A 21255-nucleotide genomic window follows, 5' to 3' on the forward strand; every position below is an offset into this window, starting at 1 on the left:
GGCAGCCTTGACTCAGAGGGGAGCATAGATTTGGAGAACAAATGCTCCAGGTAATACAAAAAAAAAATGCTCCAGGTTATGATCTTCCTGCATGGATCCACCTCTTCTTTCTAGGCTACTTGGTCTCAAAGGAGAGGTCAGGGTCGTTCTGCTCCTCCTTTTTTTGACTTGCCTACAGCATTATGAAAGAGTAAACCCATCAAAGTGTAGATTAACTAGTCTATAGTGTGTTTTGTGTGTGTGCGCGTGTGTGCGCATGTGGATTTCATCGCGCGCTAGCCTTGCCTCAGAGTCATGAATACACATCAGTATTGGAGCTTGTTCGAAGGGTCAACAGTTCAAAGCAATAATCGTGTTTCTGGGTTTGAAGTTTCTCCAGCTCTGTTTGACATTGGCTGTGATGCTGCCCCTTGTGAAGCCAGCAGAGCCACCACAATCACCAGCACACTCTTCTCACACTTCAAGCTTTGGAGATGGCCCTGAGGCTGCCTTACAGGCCTGTAGGCTGCTGACATGCCCTATTGATCTCACAGAAACCTTCTTCCAGCTTAATGTCAGGCATTTTCATACTGTTGATCCCTGAAAAGCCAAATTTCCTTCTTCCCAAGTGGCTACCAGAGGTCTGGCTATGTTATCAATGTTTTTGTTGTACATAAATCTTTCTGTCTTCAGCAATAATTTTCTAAACATTATTCATAACACTTCAATACAACTTCTTGCTTTGAAACTGTAGCTAAAGAAGAATGCTGGTGGGGGAAACAACATCCTCATTGACACTTGTTTGAGAAAATCAAGATAAACGATGTTTCTTTACAGCCACTTTTAACTCTTATGAAGATTGGAGGAGATATCGCCTACTTGTGACAGGAGCTATGCTAACATGCTGAGAACAGGCGAGAATATGCTTAGACAGTGAGAACTCTGACATATATATTGTACTGGGTGGAGTGGCAATATCTGACATAGCCCCTACAGATGGTTACAGTGGCCTCTGATCAATATTGCGGTTGGCCTCTGTGGCTGTGGGAAAACTTGCGATTAAAAGGAGGCAAAATACAACAAGCTCTCGTATTCAGACACATTTTCTTCCTGGTCTAATCATTCTTGCTTTCTTCAGCAGCCTCTGGCAAGATAAGAACAACATTAATAGCAGTAGTGCTAATGAACCTAATAAAGAATCTGCATCTGGTTTCAAGATGGACTAGAGCAAATGAGTAAGACACTAAGTGTTGATTTTCTTTCTTTTGAAAGGGCTTAGTTTCTTTTCTGCTTTTTTTATTGGTTGCTTTGATAGAAAAAGTAAAATGTGCTGATTACTTTTTGTTACATACGTCTCAAGAATTCTTGGCACGCTGAGGCTTTCCCTGTAAATGTATCATTATCTTGGCAAGGCCCCAAAACAGCATGTTTATTCAACTATTAATATTGTATCATCAATGAGTGCAAGCCATTTTCAACAATATGTCAATGTGAAAAGATATGAAATTTACCAAATTGTAACATAAGAGGTGTTCTCACAGCTTGAGAGTGTCTTGATCCCCGTGACGGCAGCTTTGTGAAGCGAATGGCTGGATCAGCCGGACGGAGCCGAGCAGCAAGGAGCAGAGAGGGGGACGGCACACCGACAGCCGCTGACTCTTCTGTTTGCTGTGTTGGTGAAATTGTCTCGACAAATATTGACGTTCTATTTCCTTTGTAATTTTGGGTCACCGGGAAACATATTAAACCTCGAAGTCTAGGTGAATCGCCAAACATAGCGGGTGGCTCAATGCATTGTTTGCCAGAGGAATGCTATCTTTGCTTTTAAAAAGTAAAAACTTTTGATGTCACTTTGACCTTGAAAAGTACCAGCACCAAACAACTGACTTGTATATTCATTGCACAACCCCAGGTCAAAACTTATTTTACGATTATTTTTCCATCATACGCAGTCCAAGTAGATTGAAACATATTGACAGCAGCACCTGGCATTTACACTAGAAATGCTTAATGTGTTGACACGCATGTGGTCCATATCTCAACAGCTCTCAGAGGAAAAAAAAATACAATATATTTTGATGACTCTTAACTCAATAAGATTAAACTTGTTAGCAACTGATGGCACATGCATTCCGGACTATAAGGTGCTACTTTTTTTCCCACGCTTTGAACTGTGCAGCTTTTCATGAGACTAGGTTCATTCATGAATTTTTATTGACAAGCTTCAAACCGTCAATAGATTCATCAAAGTCTCAAATTAAATTACCTAGTATGTCACAGTAGTTCACAGACCAATGAAACTGTCTCGAGTCCACCATCATACTGAAAATTCATGTCTGGTTCTCAGAAAGTTTGGTCCAGCATTGTATCATTACAGCCCAAAAATAACCGTGTTCAAAACGATAAAAGCTTTAAAATCAAACTTTCGCACAGTGTGTTCTGAATAAATAAAGTTAGTTCACTCACCCCTTCGCAAGAGATTGTTGAATGTTGTGATACTCATTTTTTTTCATATCGAGGCGCTTGGTACCTGAGCACCAAGCACTCAAGTTAAAAAAAAAAATAAATAATAATATTTCATTATTTTTACACTTGAACAGCTTCACCTCCTTCACCTCAAAGATATTTCATTGAACAACTGATACGAATGACCAATTGTACATTGAACATTAACTCAGAATGGTGAACAATGGCCGTCATTTACCTAACGTTACTCCGAAGGTAGTTTCAGCATTTGCTTCACAAAATACTTAACCCCTGCAGCAAAGAAATAGTGAGTGCAACTAGTGTGAAAAAATTATCCATCTATATTGAACATGCATGACCAATAAAAAGGACCCCACGCTTGACACATAGTTTACGCGGTTGTCATACAATAAAAAGAAAAGAGTTTTTAAAAAATGTTAACATCGTATATTGCACCAAACCCATTGAACTTCCGGTTTAACTTTCTGAAGTCGCTACGGTGGAAGTATACAGTAAATCATAACAGTAGATGGTGCCCCTTTGTGGAAACAATAGTGTAACGAACATCGCCTATTTTTTCAGGCGACAACGTAGGACTTGATTAAACGGTTTTGTGTTACATTGACATTCTACCAGTTTATTGGGAACAACTGTTTTTGAAGCGGATGCATTTTAAGGGCATAAAGAATTACATGGGTGTGTTGTCATGTCACAAAGAGGAAGTGGTCACGATGGCTATTTTTCAACACTCAAAATACATTTACACACAAACGACAGCACAAATCTCAGTCAAGTTGTTTATATTTTATCCCTGCAGTGCGTCTGGAATATTGTAAGCAGTGAAATTTGGTGACTGATTGTAAAGGGACGAAAATAATAACTCTCTAAGTGAATCAGCTTTTGACCATAGGGTTGGACCACACTTTCTGAGAATCACCCATATGTCAACTTTATGCTTCATGTATCAAGTGGGATTAAATTAAAGGCAAATATAAAGACAACACTGTTACTCAAAACAACTTTGCAGATTCATGGACGATTGTCAGTTGTCTGATCCCTCCCAAGCACTCTCCCCCAGCCACAAGTAGCGCATATCTCTGTGCCTTGTCATGTCTTTTTAACACATTTTATCAGGTTGTGCACTTTGTGTGGGTGTGTGTGAATGATTGCTGATGTACTAATGGATATCTGTCTTGGGTTTGTTGGGAGGGAGGGCATGAACGGATTTTTATTTATTTTTTTTTTATTTTATTTTTTTTCTAATTATCTATGTTTTGCTTTGAATGTTTTAAAGCACTTTGAGTTGCATTTTTATGTATGAAAAGTGCTATATAAATAAAATGTGATTGATTGATTGATTGATATTGGGCTTTTGATACATGTAGGTCGGTTGTGTACTGACGCGCGTTGCAGTCACATCACATATATATACGGTTTGTATCCACATACAAACGAGGCCTAGGTCGTATTTGGACATAGGTCATAGCATGGAAAACAAAAAAAAAAGACAATTTGGAATTTACCTGCAGTTTGATTATGTTCAAACTGCAGATACATTCCAAATTTTCAGATTTTTTTTTTTGTGTATGTTGGCAACATGTCTTCAATCGACATGAGTGAAACAATAAAATCTGGTTCTGTTAAAAAAAAATAATTTAAATAATAATGATGTTACCAACATTAAAATATAACTTTACTTACTTGCAGAATACCACGTAATGCAGAGCATTTTGACTGGCACTGATCATCACTCGGTAGAGATTCATTTACACTTCCTCTTCAATATACTGTGAGAGCTTCTTATAGTAGTAAAATATTCTAGGTTAAAAACAAAAGGATGACTCTGAAATATTGAAACTCCATTTTTACTATGTATTCTCAATATGTACATATGCAATGTCATCCTGCCTCATCTGTAAATGATTTACATTATAACTTTGTCATTAATCATTTGGATCATTGTCAAGCGTGTAAAAAAAAAAAGCACACAACAAAAACAGACACAAGGCGCGACCGGAATGGTTTGACAGGCAGGTTGAAGTGAAGATGGAGAGTTTTTGCAGCTCAGATATCCTCTCTCCATTCTGATGTGGTACTCCAACTTGTGTTTCTTAACAAATATGGATTTCCCTTTTTTTGTCCAGCAAAAATAGCGAATGAGTACAAAGATAATGTCTGGAAGGCGGACATGACTGCAGACCGTCCAAGCAGCAAAGCCGATAGGATGTTTATGCCATAGTATACCCGTAGCTCCCACAATGCAATGCTACCAGGAGGCGGTCTCTTAGGATCTCCTGGCTGGGGTATTCAGGCAGTTTCAGCATGTTGATACTGGAAATGGGAGAAAAATCAAGAAAACATGGTCAAATGGTAAAACTCACGTTATAGCACCTTAAATGCAGCTGAAGGACTGCGGTGTCTGTCCAAAAGAAAGACAGTCAACAAAAAAATTCAGCCTGTGCAATGTGTCCAGATTTTACAATGGATATTAAAAAAGTCTACACAGCCCTAATTCAAATGTTCCACCAATCATTGTACTATAACCAGTACAACACATTTTATTTTTCCAAACTTTATTTGAGGCAATCAAAGACATCTCGAGGGGCAGCCATTTTGCCGGGGCTCAGGTAACGACCAATCATGGCTCAGCTTCAGAAAACAGGTGAGCCATGATTGGTTGTTACCTGAGCCCTGAGCAACTGTGATGTCAATTTTCAGTCGACAGAAGTGAAAAAATGGCCCCCTGAAATGGCTAAAACAGGTGGATATTGCCGCTTAACTCATATTCCTACAAACAAAACATTAATCAGAAAGCCATGTTTAAACTAGTGAAGGTGCATAGAACATATTATTAAAAAGATTTTTTTGAGGGCTGAAGGGTATTTGTGTCAAAGGGGACCTGAACACTGGTAAATACGCTGCTGGCATTGCGGGAATGTAACCAACCTACTGTAACTATTCACAAACAGCCGTACTGTTAAAGACAAAATTCGACTGAGCTGAAAAAAAGTGTGGGGTGGTTACCAAGTACTGGAGGTAGGCAGAAGGTTAGAGGTGTATGGCACTGCAGCGATAGTGAACTTCTGTAAACCGCTGCCTCCCATCAAATAGGCAAAGCCGCCATGAGGAACTCTGGAACTGATAGTAAAGTGTGTTAGTGGGTCAAGGATATTACTGAAACAGAATCAAAAACAATTTTCTAAATGGTGCAGACAAACCTTCCAGTGACAAACTGAAGCATCAGAACTCGTTCCTCCTGGGTTAGTTGCCGTACCACTTTCCAAAACCACTGTACATCACAGTAGACAGTCAGGTTAGCTGAACGCTAACAGCAAATAGTAAACTAAAGTAAATTGAAGTTTGCAGTCAGATTCGTTGATGGAAGCCCATTTAAAATCAGAGGCGGACCGGCCTATAGGCGGGTACTATTTTTTTACCAGCCGAAAAAAAAGGAGAATGACGGACGATGGAAGGGTACCCACGCTGCAGACGGATGACGAATAGCGGACGTTCCATTTTTAGTACAATGCCCAGCTCTGCTAAAATAAATTTTTTACTTCATTCCCTGGTTTGCTGCAGCACCCGTTTAGCTAAAATTTGGGATTTTGTGTTTGAAGGCTAAAAGTTGTTTACGACAATTGATTATGATTATGACAATAGCATTGTCACACATGCTGGTAAAGGACCCACCGTGTATGCACATCATAGCCAGACGTACTGACTAGGCATGGGCCGATATTAAATTCTGACGTTATGATAGTCGTGACCAAAAATATCACAGTATAAAAATTACAGCTGTAAAATCTCCTTTTTTGAAACACTTGGGTAAATAAAAACAGCATTTTTTCCCCGGTTGAACACTATTTTATTTTTAAACAAAATACTGAATATTTGCTACATTAAGAAAAATGTACTGTTAAGTTTAAATACATAAATCTTAACATTCCTCATCTGTTTTAATTCTGTTTAGTAAGGTACAGTGTCCCATCACTAGTGAGCTATTTTTAGAAAAGACCCGTGGGCTACTCATGTTGTCCTAGGAGTTGTTGTTTTTTTCTTCAGGACAGTGCACATGAATTAACAGAGCAAAAGCATATATGTTGGAGTTTGTCTAGTGTCTCCTTCGTCTAGCCCCCCCCCCCCCTTCAATTTCTATGATTTTATTATATATGGGAATTTCTTTAAGAAATGCGATCATCATCATATGAACATCTCGGGTGAAGATTAAAATTTGCAGGAAATTAAACTGGGCCTATGTACTGTATGTCGGTAGTTCGTCCATTCAATACTCTTCTGACAAAAGTTTGTACAGCTTCAAAATGAATTAAACGAGTCTCATCAAATCTTTGAGAAATCAGTCCAAGTCGCAGTATTAGATAAAGAGCTCACCTGGATGACTGGTTCCTGAGGGTCGTAGCCACTGGTGTACTCTGTGTTCCTGCACCAATCCTGCACATCAATCTCTGGCATCCCTGACAGGAGGAGCTCCTGCACACAAGCCCAACATGCAGTGAGGGGAATTTATTTCACACGGTTATTGGCTTCTTGTATGGAACGCGTCATCGCCAGTAATATGTCACAGCCGTCTGTGTATTTATGGAGCAACTGAGCATTCGCTATCAGAGGTATGTGAATCATTATGAATAAGCTGTACAGCTGATCCGGCTATGCCGTTCACACAGACAATAAGTTGCAGCTATACCTTTCAATCTTTTTGCCGCAAACGGCGGAAAGACACAACAGTGATAGCAACAGCATGAAAAAAGGCAATAAAAAAATTGTCCAACAGCAATATTATGTGGCATTGAACTGATTAAGATGGTTCTGTATCAATATTTAGACATGACTAGATGACTTAGAATCAAGTATTTAGACAGTGGACAGTTGGTGATTTTGCCTTGACATACCACCAAAATGGATTTTGAAGTAAAACCAAGATTGAAAGAGTGAGTGAACTGACTCTGAGCTTTACTTGCATAAGTTTACAAAACAATATCGAGAATTTACTACTGTATTAGCAATTTGACACACAGAAACTCGATTTTGGGAACCTCAACAGTATTTGGACAATTGATGTATTTGAAAATAGAATTGAAAGAAAGTTTGTAATACTTGGGAATTAAAATTCCTAAGAGTGACACTCCAAACTCACTTGTCACCTTCAGTTGTTGTTTCTGTGTCTCTATTTTTTTCTTCTGTAAATGAAAAGCATGCACCTTTCGGTTGAATTGGCTGTAACTGCCATCCATTTAACAATAAACAGTCTTTCAAATTATCTTTTTGAGTTGCGTTTGCATTATGTTTAGGGGTCTATCCAGCTGTACTGTGAAGCACTGGTCAGTTCTGTAGCATTTGTATGTTTGTTCTTTCCATCGCCACACTTTTCTATTCCCATCATTCTGATTAAAGTCGATCTTGGTTTCATCTGTCCATCTGATTCCAACAGGCCAGACTTTTTATGTTTTCTGAAAGTATAAAGTTCTTCCTACTATAGGAGTCAATTTGTTAAATCGTTTGTATTTGTGTATATTCGTAAAGGCTTCTCTTGATTGTAGATTTTGACATTGATACACTTACCATCCCCAGTATATTTTATGTATGTTGTATTTTTCTTCCCTAAGGAAAGGATGATGCAATCATCCACTTGCGCCGTGTTACCGCAAGTTACTTTAAAAGCAGTTCAAGGCTTTTCAAGGAAAACAAATTGAATATTCTTCTCTGATCAAAAATCCAGACTTATCTGGCACTACGTGAAAATGTAATTACCCGATGGAACTGACAACCGAAGTTCAATTTTGAGCTTCATGGAAAAGGTTGTGAATACTAGTGAAGTGGTGCGTACGGAGCACATAGAGCTGTCCACTGCCCATAGCTCGGTCTCTCACATGTATCCTGGCTAGCCGTTCCCTACACAAAAAACGGCAGACCAGAGTGGAGGACCGTCACTATGTGTCTTCGTGATGTTATAAACATGCTGCAGGACCACTTCACATGCACAGGAGCATATTCAGAGAGGCTGCTATGAGAGATGGAAAGGTGAACAAATGTGCATCATCTGCTTTATCTCTAAGTGCATACATGATGTTACCAACAACAAGACTCAGGACTCAACCCAATCACAAACCCTGACTTGAATGCAGAGGTAAAATCAAGTGATGCAACTGCTCGCAGAAAAGCCAGGAGGCAGCTGACTCCAGGCATCGGGCAGCGTGTTTGGAGAATCGGGGGTCATTTCACCATCAACGGTCCACAAAGTGTATCACCACCAGAGATGCACAATGCTCAAAAGACCCAGCACTCGGTCATGCATTTAATGTATTCACCTGTTTTGATGTTCACAACACCCCTGACAGCCCCAGAATCACAGCTCAACTAGATGAGATGCCCCACAGAATTATTCAGGCTGATGTGTGGAGGTCCCTGAACAGGATTAATCCAAATAAGGCTGCTGGCCCTGACAACAGTCAAGGGCGGGCTTTGAGGGACAGCACTTCAAACCGGTATAGACATATTCAACACCTCCCTCTCTCAGGCAGTCATCCCTAGATGCATGAAGATGTCCATGCATCTAATGGTGTCATTAACGACATCAGAGACACCGTCGACGTCACAGTAGAAGACCCTTACCAATGTGCACATTGGAAGAACCACTCCACTGAGGACCTCCTCACCGCTGCTCAGCGAGCATTCGGAGCGGAACTGAGCACTGCTGGAACAAGCTGTTTTTTGATTCAAAATATATGTATTTATTGATTTTAAATAACGGGACACCCCACGGTGACGCCGCGTGACACTTAAAACACGAAAATGTACATTGTACGTAGCATGTGTGAAAGCTAAAATGTGCTAAACAGTATAATTCTGGCCCACTGAACTCCAAAAGAGCCAACACAATGAAAAGAGGCGGTCGCAAGACGCTCACATACCAATCAAAGGAAAGCTGGAAAACAGCTTAGACAGCAAATATCAAATTAAAAGCAAGACACCCAGTCGGTGCTCATCTTATTTACATTTTGAATATTTTTCAATATTAATAAGACAGACCATTGAAAATCCGTTATTTCTGACCAATGGAAATATCTTGAAAAAGGGCATCCTGCTCATTTCCAACCCAAATTATCTTGCAAACCGGATATAAAGATTATAAAATAATAATTAAAAAAAGAAAAGAAAATTCCGTATTCATGCGAAGACCTACCTCCCAAGCGCACACAGTAATCTCCCGCTGTTTGTCAGGTGCATCCATCATGTGTCAGTTAATACTGAGTATCTATTATTGCTTTAAAGTTTTATTATACAGCAGTTTAACTTACTATTACACTAGACGAGAAAAATGTTATTGCGATGAATGATGTTGAAGACCTTAATGGCCAAGTGGCCTCATCGTCCACTTGCTTGAACACAATGCATCTGTCATGCGTCAAAATGTGAGTAGCTTTACTTTTATTTTGCAGCGCTTCCCACTCTTTTCTTTCAGTTATTTTCTAGGACTTTTCCAGAACATTTCTGGGACTTTTTCCTCGGTTACACTATGAGTCAAGTCATCGCAACACACAGTCATAAATTCCTCCCCCCAAATTTGGAGAAGTGCTATTTCAATGTTACAAAGTTGTCGTTATCCTTTCGGCTTTTCCCCTCAGGGGTCACCACAGCGAATCAAGTGTGCGCTCGATTCGCATCATTGATTTGGCAAAGCATTTTACGCCGGATGCCCTTCCTGACGCAACTCCATTAGCAGGGCACACACACAGACACCGTAACTAAGCGGGAATCGATCCCACGCTGCCCGCATACGACTCGGGCGTGTGTACCACTACACTATCAGTGACTGCCAATTTCAATGTTACAAATAGGCTATAAAAAAAACTAAAACAAAAAACAAACGGCGCACTCACAACTGCGAATCGGTTCTCATCGTTCACCCCAAAAGACTTGTTCAAAAGAACGACTTGTTTGCGAACATCAAAATAATAGTACAAGCTCTCACTTGGATGTTGACATCCAAATCAAGACGATGTAATACATCTGATTGACTATTGATCTGGTGATAGGTTGAAGAGAGAGGTCAGATCCCATCCAAGCATGGCACTGCCACAGCCAGGTTGACTAGCCCAGGGGCTGTTGTTGCTGTAAATCCTTGTTGTGGTGAAAAGAAGCCACATATAAACTAGCAATACACAATCATTGCCATGACCACTACTTCTGCTACTAACATTTCTTCCTCCATTTTCATTTAGCGGTTGGCAACAGTGGTAATGCGAACTTCCTTCTTTTCCTCCAGCGGTTGACAAATATTTGATGCATTACCGCCGCCTTCTGGCCACCGTTGGTAATGCACCAAAAGTATTTGCCAATCGCCAAAATAAAGTTAACAAGATTAGGGAACAGGATTTTGGGTGCCAGTCCGAGCTCTTATTTTAATATATACTGTACAAGTCACACCAGAGTATAAGGCTATGTTCATACTGCAGCTCACTTCAGATATTTGTGCCTATGTGCGACATTTATTAGATTTTTTTCATGCAGCGTGAAGAGTACAATGACAATTTTTCAAATCCGACTTAGTCCTCTTTCACCATCCATCCATCCATTATCGATACCGCTTGTCCTCACAAGGGTCGCGGGGAGTGCTGGAGCCTATCCCAGCAGTCTTCGGGCAGTAGTCGGGGGACACCCTGAATTGGTTGCCAGCCAATCGCAGGGCACACAGAGACAAACAAACATCCGCACTCACAATCACACCTATGGGCAATTTAGAGTGTCCAATTAACCTACCAAGCATGCTTTTGAAATGTGGGAGGAAACCTGAGTACTCGGAGAAAACCCAGGCAAGCACGGGGAGAACATGCAAACTCCACACAGGGAGGCCGGAGACGGGATCGAACCCACCACCTCTGAACTGTGAGGCTGACGTGCTAACCAGTCGACCACCGTGCCGCCCCGGGGGCCTCTTTGTATGTGGATATAAATCGGATATGTACACTCATTAGCACACATCTGACTGATACGTCATCAAAATCCCAGTAGGCGCTTCGCATGGAGAGAGTGCTTGGGATACTACTGTCATTGTCTGTACAGATGCAAAGTTGTTTTGCGTAACAGTGTTGTTGCTTTTTTTTACATTTGACTTTAATTTAATCCTGCCTGAAACAAACTGGACATTTGTGGTCATAGTACAAACTAATTCAACCACACAGACGGTTTATTTATTACGGGCGGCAATGACGTGACATCATCTTTAGTAGACGTCTTTATTAAATGAGGAGATCAAGGATCATTGTCTCAAATCCCCAAAATATCTCCTCCCACCCCGCTAATCTGGCGATATGAGATAAAACGAGACTTTACACGTGGGACCATATTTACTCCGGTGAGCACTGCGCCAGGTGATGTCTTTTTTTAAGTGCATGTAACTTGATGTTGTGCTTTCTGCACATGCCTGTCACATCACGGATGCTTTGCGTTCACATTTGAAATCGCATTTGTTTTTGTAATGTGAAGACTACATAAAAAGATGATCTTTAAAGCAGAAGTCAACCCAAACATATTTTTTTCAAGAATATGTTCCCAGCAGGCCTACTAGTTGAAACACGGCATTCTGATTAATTTTGCATTTGTGGAATATAAATTAAGCAGCAAAATGCAATCATTTTAGCCATTTCTGGGGGCAGCCATTTTGTCACTTCTGTCGACTGAAAATTATATCACAACTGCTCACAACGGCCAATCACGGCTGACCTGTTTTCTGAATCTGAGCCATGATTGGTCATTGTGAGCAGTTGTGATGTCATTTTCAGTCGACAGAAGACAAAATGGCCGCCCCAGAGATGGCTAAAAATGAGTAGATTAACACTTATTCACAAACGCATTATTTATCAAAATGCCTTGTTTCAACTAGTGGGCTTGCATAAAACATATTCTTGAAAAAAAAAGTTTTAGTTGACTTCAGCTTTAATATAAAACCTGAATTGGATATCACGCCTTGTAGTGTGAATGTAACCTACGTCACAGGACCAGCCAAACTATGAAAAACATTTATGACTTATAGTCCGAAAAACGCGGCAGCATACCACGAATTGGGGGAAAACATTTCCTCCACTTAATGATATGTTCATGGCAAGCGGGAGTTACCAGAGCCGCGCCCAGCTAAGTGACGGGCTGTGCCCCAGCCCCTGGGAGCAGAGTCGGTGCCGCAAAGTGCATTTGAAGTGTTGATGATCAATGTATCCAACAATTCACATTCTCACATAGTTGAGTTCTTCATCGATGCACCAGCAAAGTGAGAACCCCTTTAAATGGTTGGTAAACTGGAAAGATAGTTGAAGCACTTTCTTTGTATTTGTTTTAATTCTTTGCACTTATTGCATTATTTGAAAACTGGTTGTACTACCAGATACTTTGAATATTTGCCCACTACATATTTGTTTTTTTATTTTATTTTTATGAATTAGAAAAAGAAAATTGCCATAAAATTCCCTATACTAGGATATACCATTTTAAGCAGCTTTTGTTTTAGTATGACTGGTAGGTACACTGTGTGTATTCACGGAAGTGACCCTATGACACGTAGGCTATTAGTGAATGGATAAACACAAACACATTGCGTTTCGTGGTTTGAATCCAACATATGACCTTGTATTTTGTTTCAAATTGACATTCGTTCGTAGCGTTGTGGGTAGAAATGAATGATTTTGTGGTGTGAAATCATAAAACAGGTTTCACAGTCAATACTTTGAAGAGGAGATATGACAGCGTGACCGAGGTGTGTCTAACCAACGCAGGGTGGAATAATACAATTGATCCATCTGCGAGGGAGAACATTAAATCTGCCGACACACAAACATCTGATAGAGCTAAATAAGGAGGAGGGGCTTCAAGGTGACCCCAGCCTCCTGTTTCCACCTCCAAGCTAGGCATGGCTAATCAATCCCTACATCAGATGCAAGTGGGACATTCCAGCAAAGTGGAACAAGGAGAATACCAACTGTAAAGGAGGATTACAATAGAAAAAAGAGGCAAGGACAACCACTTACCAATTCGTATTCATCAAAAAGCTGAATGAGCGAGGGCGGGATGAAAGTGTGGAATCCTTGCAAGAAGGCGTTTATCTGAGGTTGGATGGCCCTTGTCATTCTCAGCTCAGTCACCAGCTGGACATACTCAGCCTGGCATGCACGCACATACAGACACACACACACACACACACACACGCAACGATTAAAGTCTTTTGGAAATGTAGAGAGACAAGTGAAAGACACAAGGCTCATTGTTACCCTGCACATACTTTATAGTAGAGTGCCATCACCAGAAAGAAAGTGGTACTGCCCGAGTGCCCATGTACCCAACTATCAATGGAACTACAAACACACACACATTTTTTCAAGTCTTTTGCGTCTTTGATCATCAACTTCAAGTTTCATTGCGATTGCCTGATTTTATTGAAAAAAAAAATAAAATTAAAATAAAAATCTGCATTTGATGGGTAACCCTGCTACTTGCCCAAACAGTCCAGCCTCCCGGTGAAGGCCAATATACAGTACCGTAAGGTGCCAAAATGCAAATGACCAATTAAGAGCTTTTTGAAGAAAATGTAGCTTTCGGTATGTTGATTGGTTGACTAGTTTTTGTGTATGTGGTTGACCACCTTACCTTATTGTCTTGAGTCACAATAATGCTTGTCCCTCCTGGTTTGAGTGGAACTTCCTCCATGGCACCAAACACGTCTGTTTCCACAGAAAAGGTGAGCTCCAGACCCAGATCACTGATGTCATTGTCCAAGATCCACTGCAGGTTTTTGGCATACTCCGGATCAATGGAGGCCACATCCTGGTAGTTCACTGGGATTCCTGAAACAGGCAAATGCATACATACATACCCCAAAACGTAAGTCACATATGCAGTCATTTAAGCAAATCTAGACACGTATATTACTGGAACCCTTGCAAAAATGTTATTAGCATAAGCTGGAGTGGAGGGAATTCAATTCTGTCCTGTAGGTTGTAATCGTAGGTGTTCCCTGACAGTATCAACTGCCGCAGTGTGGGACGTTAACAGGGAGGCGTCAAGTCGAACGGTACCAGCTGGTTTCATCTGGAGATGGTCTAAGGTTGTACCGGTACTCACTCTAGGCCATTTGAACCATATTGGACCAAGATCAACCACCCACCACCATACCCAACACACACACAAACACTTCAAAACAGATTGAACTTTGTGGTTGATATGAAAGAACCAAGCTACTACAGAGAGTTCCTGCAATCCTAAATCTGATGGACTACAGACATTTTTCATATTCATATTGTAGAAATCCTTTTACCCAGGATGTGTTTGTAGAAGGAGCGGGTGAAATAGATATTAACCAGCTGCCTGTGATACAGAGCCAAACCCAAGATCTGGCCTGCAAATCGGAAGTAGTTCAGGTGGTCTGGGTTTACTGAGGAGTTACTGTTGGGCTGGAAAGTGGTACCTGGAAAAAAGCAAGCACACCAATACACACCTTAATTCAGCCCAAAAATGGTGTGCTGGTCATTATGAATGATTTCGACAAAAGATAAACATTGTGTACCATCAGCTGACTGTGTGAAGAGCGCGTAGTCTGGATTGATTATCTCATTGGACAGAATGTCAAACCATTCCCGAACAACACCCTGACCCTGTAAGATAGACAAGACAGGCAAACACATCTCTCGCAATGTGGCATACGTTGTGATTAATCATCTGACAACTGAGGAGGTCAATAAAAATGTTCTTGCGCAAACAAACCAAATAAAAAAAAGCATGAATGCCACCATCCGAAAACCCACCATCCCCTCCTCGCCATGAAAGCGGACAGCAATGCCTTGCTTCAGTTTCTCGTTGGTCGACTTTGAAACCATCTCACAGCTGCTCCGAAATATTGAGTCTGATTGCAGGATTCAAAAAGGGATTTTACAATAAATGGAAAAATAGAGGAAATACACACATCAGACAGTATATTAAATACCCGAACAAGACAATTCACAAAAATTCTACCTTTATAAGTTCTAATAATTTGACCTTCTTAGGGGGTAAAAAAGAGTAGAAACATATCTCAGTGTGATCCAGTGCAGTTCTAGTCCAAACTAAAACCACAAGAATAAATGTATGGAATGAATGTGACAGTCAGTCAGTCAAAACTGAAATTTATCTTTATGAGGGCAGAATCTTCAAAACTCTTACATTAAATGTGTTTATACTTTTACTCAATGTTGTGGCCAGAACAGGAACAGAAGCACCACATTTTCATTTTGTTGGGATGTTTCTTCCATAATTTTGTTTTGTGTGTGCACCTCGATGGATGAGCAGGATGTCACTCTCATTGACCGGACGATGAACCATGTCTGAGTCTGGCTGTCCAGCTAGAAGATGCTCGTAGAACCACTCACAGCGATCCTTGAAGGGCTGCAGTGGAAAAGTACAAATATCCCAAAACACTTTCCCCATTAAATTCAGTACCACTTTGAAATGCTTTCAGATGTAAGACTCTGGATTTCAGTTTCAACCAACAGCCTAGGAGGACTTCATTGTTGAAATATTCCTCTGTAATACAGAGTTGAAGCCCAGCGTTATTTGCATAATGTATGCCTTTGTTCTTTAAGTGGGAGAAGTAGAGCGAAGGGTGAGCATGGAAGAGAGAGTGGCTTTTCCTCTTGGGCTGTGAGGCGTACCGAAAGAGGAATCAGGTGAAATCAAATTCACCAGGTTAAAGTCGGTAATTAAAAGAAGGGCCTGCTCCGAGGTGAGTCATAATCCATATCTAAGGATTCAATGCTGCAACTCAAATATGAATACTGACAAGCAAGCGAATAACACAAAAACTTTCTAATTTAAGGAGCCACATAAATAGAACTTGTGGAGAATGTTATTGCTGTGGATATCAATATCAAATGATGCAGAAGTAAAGACAGAGCAGTTGTAAGGTATATATTAGTGCTGTCAAGCGATTATAATTTTTCTAGTCTAATTAATTGCACAATATTGCATGATCACGATTACTGTAAAATCCTGTGTATAAGGAAAAAAAAAAAATCAACCTAAAAATATTTTTTTCTCTGTACCCCTGTATAATACGGTACCCTGATTTGCAGGTATCTATTACGATAATCTGGTTGCAATTGTGCCAGTGGATGTTTTTAATGATCCCCTAACACAGTTGCTGACATACAATACTTTAGCCTGAGCAAGACATACTCAGCCATCAGGCTTTTTCCAGGTTGACATTTATGGAATGTAATGGACAAATGTCCACAGAAACAGTCACTGTAAAAACTCTTATTGAACATCTTACCAGAGTGGGATCTGTTTTAGCTTAGCTGTAAAGAGGGTACCAACTCTACATTCAACATTATATCTTTTTTTTTTTACAGTTTTACTGGTTACAATTCAGGCTGTGCAATCATTTTGCCCAAAACAACTCATAGATCAAGCAGTCACCAAAATCCACAGCACACAATTCCCCAAATTTCCATCAATATCTATTTTACACAGATGTTAACACTTACAGACCGCAAGCAAAAACCGGCACACAGGAAGACTTTAAAAGTGAAAAAATACAACTGCGACCCGGCTTTTATGCGTTGTGTTAAGGATTCCATAATTTCCGATTGCCTGTGTGTAGGATGAGTCCCGACTTGCGAGTGGATGAGAAAGCTCAGGGGGTGGGTTGCAAAGAAATGAAGAGGCAGTGTATTTGCATGGCGAGGGCCTTGGTGCACATGGAAAAGAGCAGATGGTTGAGTAGACAGCTACATTAAGTTCTGCAAGATACTGACCCATCAGCCAACATAATAGGTCCTTCTAATTCAAAGGACAAACATTTCAACAGAAATGAGTCCAGAGGAAAATCTTATACAATGTCTCACCAGAGTGCAAATTGTTTTTGCTGTAAAAGGGACACCACATTTATTTTCACGACCTGTAGGTGCAGTGATCTCATGATCAAATACTTCGATATCTACAATTTAGATAATAGTCCTCCATTAAAATTGAGTAAACAATATTTAAGGTCCAAGTTTGCTTTTCCATTATCGATTCCTCTAAACAGTTAAGATGTCCGGTTGTGTCTTTCTTACCTGGCCCTTAATGATATGCATGAAACGTGACATCAGCTCTGGACATTCCAGCAGGAAGTGGAAGTGGTTAAAGATTATCTTTGGATTCCTATGAAGTGGAAGTACACATAACCAAAGAGAGAAACAAGATATTACAATGTGAGTAAAAAGTCAAAAGTCGAAGCAAACTGACTATTTGTCCCCCCCCCCCCCCCCCCCCCCCCGTCAATAGCCAGTCTCTTGGTACTTTGAGGAGTCTGATGTATGGCTGAGTCCTACACTGACTCACCTGTTTACAAAGCACTTCAGGACCTCGTCATGCTTGCAGACAAACTCAATGAAGTGAGGGGATGTCATTCTGGGTGAGGAAAGAGAAGAAATGATGAGTGAGAAAGGGGATCGAAATGGGCAGCAGCAACAATTCTGTGACAGCCTCTGCTTTCCAATTAGATATAGATTACTCATCTGAAACAGCCAACTGTCTACAACGAATATGATGAATTGCCATAGCAAACAAAACTAGACCAGACTCCTAATCAAGAGCAGGGTGAAAAACAACAAAACAAGGAAGACAAGCATCTTATTCCGGCAGGCAGGTCAATACTGGAATTCCATTGGCTGTTAATTAAGTACACTTAATGATCTAATGAAGCATAATTACTGACTGGGGGAGACTTTAATGTCATAATGTGTGGAGAAAAACAATGAGGTCGACAAGTCAACTCATACAAGGGGCAAGAAGAGGAGAAAAAAAAAAATCTAATATTCAAAGATGTGATTGTGTTCCTCACACAATGTACATTATATGATAGTAGTGGCGCAATACTAAAAGCAATAGTTGTAGTAGAAAAAGTATCAGTGGTAGTTTACTGAACACATACTTCAAACTGTACATCATATAATTTTTACACTCTCTGAGACTCATAAAAGGTCTACTGTTTAACATCCTAGTTTTAAACAACAATACTTCACTAACCCCTTGTAACATGAACATTTTCCAGGAATTGAATTTAAACGAGTTAACCATCCCCCGTGGCACAACAGTGAATATACAGTAACTGTTAGAAGTTAAGCTCCTTACAGTAAAATTAACGGAAAAACTACTCTTCATTAGCATTTTCAAAAGGGACAAAATCATTTTGTGCAACAATTGGTTAAGACTCCACATCAGATTTTTGTGGCTCAACAGGATCATTTGCAAAAAAATGGTAAAATAATTCAAAACAGCCCTATGAATTGTTTGTCAGTCATAGTCCCTTTTAACTGTACTGTCTGTATATGTACAAGTAGTATCATCATAATCATCATTGACAGTTATTGATCATTGATTTTCCTCAAGATCACACTTGTGAATCCTTCTCTATTTTATTCTCTCCATCTATTTCTACTCTGTCACTCTCATCTCAACCTTTTGAGGCAGAAGGGCCCCCTACCATCTTTTGTTCGGATCCCATGTCATTGCTTTTGTTTCCAAAGTTCTTGCTGATGTGAGGTTCGGTCAGCGTTCATTGATCCTGTTCTTGGGCTTGTCCAATAAGAAAAATTACCCTACATACCGTAACTTTAGTTTTTTGAGCACTGGTGAGCTGTCAGATCTAGCTAAATCTTCTCTGCTAGCCTAAACATCGCGCACTGTTGGCAACAGGTGTAAAAGTGGTGTGGACTGCCATATTTACAATAATTTTTTAGCCTTATATAGGTCTTCACCATTGAACATTTGGGAAAGCACTGAAAGGAAGCTTGAAGTGATGGAATTGGAAGAGTTAGTGGAAGACAACAAACTGTTTCAAAAGAAAATTTGTGCACCGATAATTTTAGGGAAGCGAGCATCCACATAAAAGTCATATTTTGTTTGATTTAACTCGCCATGAGTACTTGCATGCGTCTGCCCAACCAGGTGCGTAACGTTGCACTTAAAGCGTGGGACACTACACCCGAAAAAAGTCTGTGAGAGTGGCCAGCATAGTGTGCTGAAATCAAATGGCCCGGATGAAAGTAAATGCAGAATTTGGAGTTTTGTCAAGTGACATAGCATGGATGGCTTCTTCTTGTGTGCATGTCAGCATTTAGATCATTCAGAAGCTCCAAAATGGCATTGCTCAAATATGTTGCAATAATGTTGGTTTCTAGCATTTAAACAATGCTTACACGAGCGGAAGGGTTCCTCAAGCTGTGGGTTACGCTGGCACCACTGTGCGTGCCGGTTTGCACCTGCCTTTTCGATGTGGTATTTGAAGGCACAAAATCAGCCACTGCAATTCATGTCCGGTTTGATAATCACATCACGTTTAATTCATCTATATGCATATACTCCTTCCCGAATGCGCAAAATGAACCGCACGGCAATACTACCCGTTTGGCAGACTGGCAATCTTTGGTGCGTTCGGTTAGTGCACAACATCAAGTTCCCCATCTGTTTGCATGAGCAATTATGTTTGTACCCACTTTTTAAATTTGCAAATCTTTAGGAAATCAGACCCTTAGTGGAATTCAGTTTGGTTTGAATTTTGGATGTATGTGAAACTATTAGCCTTTGTTCTTATTTGTAAATAGGTGATTGCAGAATTTGCATTCTTTCTTTGGCCTTTTACATAAGTGTAATTTTTTGAAGTACAATTTATAGTGGTTGATGAGTATTGCTGGTGTTTTATGTCGTGCTAGGGACCAAGTATGTCCCCTATGTTAGGCTGACACCTTTACATTGTGCAATGCTGTACCACTACAAATACCCTACAATAAAAGCCATGCTTCTTGCCTTCTCTATAGATTGATAGTCATTGCAGTAGACAAACCCTTGTGGCATCTGGCAAGAGCAGCACATGTAGAATGCCTGGATCACAGCACTGAGCCGATTGGCTGTCATGGAGATAACGTCTTCCCCATCAGCATACACTTCTGTTTCCATGACAATCTGAGGGTCCAGGGAGGTGGGGAGCTTTGGTGTGGTGCTAGAGTGATCAACTTCCCGCTGCTTTAGGAGCAGGGAGGCTATCTCACTGTTGGAAGAGGTGGATGAGGGGTTCCTGTTCCTGTCTAGTTCAGTTGAGATCAGTACGAGCCACTCGTCCAGGGAGTGCCAAAGCAGCTCCAATGGCTGAAAACACAAATAAAATGTGAGAGCTCAACAAAAAAAGCACAGGGAATGTTTAATGGCAATATTATCAAAAAGGAACTGATTTTGCCTTCAGGGTATCTTCAGGTATCACAGATGAATTCTAGCCTATAGTTAATCATGTTATATCTGCAATTAAATTAAGAGCATTTCAAAGCAAGATCTTTCGATAGTAAAGGCCACTGTTGAACTTTCTCAATATTTACAAGGACCTGAAGATTTCCTGTCATGCAGCACCACCCCACACATATTAAATCAAGATTTTTGCAAATAAACAGGCAGGGGGAAAAAATGTTGTAATTGGGCGGCATGGCTCAGTGGTACAGTGGTCGTCTCCCAACCTGAAGGTTGTGGGTTTGATCCTCAACCCTCGTGACCATGTTGAAAGTGTCCCTTGCAAGACACTGAACCCTAATTTGCTCCCAGTCGACCTGGCTGCACCCTGCGTGGCAGCAGCCTCCCTTTAGTGAATGAATGTGTGTGTGAATGGGTGAATGTGAGGTTTGGAACAGCACTTTGGGCACCATATGGTGTAGATAAGGCACTATGTAAGTGAAGTCCATTTAACATTTTGTAATTGTTTCCTAATGGTGTGGACATTTGTAATTGTATTCCAAATTACCGCAATGG

At 40.5% G+C, this 21255-nt stretch overlaps 1 protein-coding gene across 3 annotated transcripts in view; it reads right to left on the bottom strand.

Moving 5' to 3' along the window:
• Positions 1 to 4294: 4294 nt before the first annotated feature.
• Positions 4295 to 21255, bottom strand: part of hace1 (HECT domain and ankyrin repeat containing E3 ubiquitin protein ligase 1) — a 28082-nt gene continuing 11121 nt past the window's right edge. For all 3 annotated transcript variants that reach the window (XM_086038633.1, XM_086038632.1, XM_086038634.1), the window contains 13 exons: positions 20306 to 20607; positions 17803 to 17871; positions 17535 to 17622; positions 15753 to 15864; positions 15249 to 15346; positions 15011 to 15098; positions 14762 to 14911; positions 14095 to 14291; positions 13479 to 13610; positions 6835 to 6933; positions 5664 to 5734; positions 5470 to 5583; positions 4295 to 4776 (listed from right to left, as the gene is read on the bottom strand). In XM_086038633.1, the coding sequence (XP_085894759.1) occupies positions 4674 to 4776; positions 5470 to 5583; positions 5664 to 5734; positions 6835 to 6933; positions 13479 to 13610; positions 14095 to 14291; positions 14762 to 14911; positions 15011 to 15098; positions 15249 to 15346; positions 15753 to 15864; positions 17535 to 17622; positions 17803 to 17871; positions 20306 to 20607 (1623 nt within the window). In that variant the 3' untranslated portion in view covers positions 4295 to 4673. The remainder of the gene's footprint in view (positions 4777 to 5469; positions 5584 to 5663; positions 5735 to 6834; positions 6934 to 13478; positions 13611 to 14094; positions 14292 to 14761; positions 14912 to 15010; positions 15099 to 15248; positions 15347 to 15752; positions 15865 to 17534; positions 17623 to 17802; positions 17872 to 20305; positions 20608 to 21255) is intronic.

This window comes from Filicampus tigris, chromosome 8 (assembly GCF_054856515.1).
Source record: "Filicampus tigris isolate MCC_2025a chromosome 8, RoL_Ftig_1.0, whole genome shotgun sequence".
NCBI classification, from domain to species: domain Eukaryota; kingdom Metazoa; phylum Chordata; class Actinopteri; order Syngnathiformes; family Syngnathidae; genus Filicampus; species Filicampus tigris.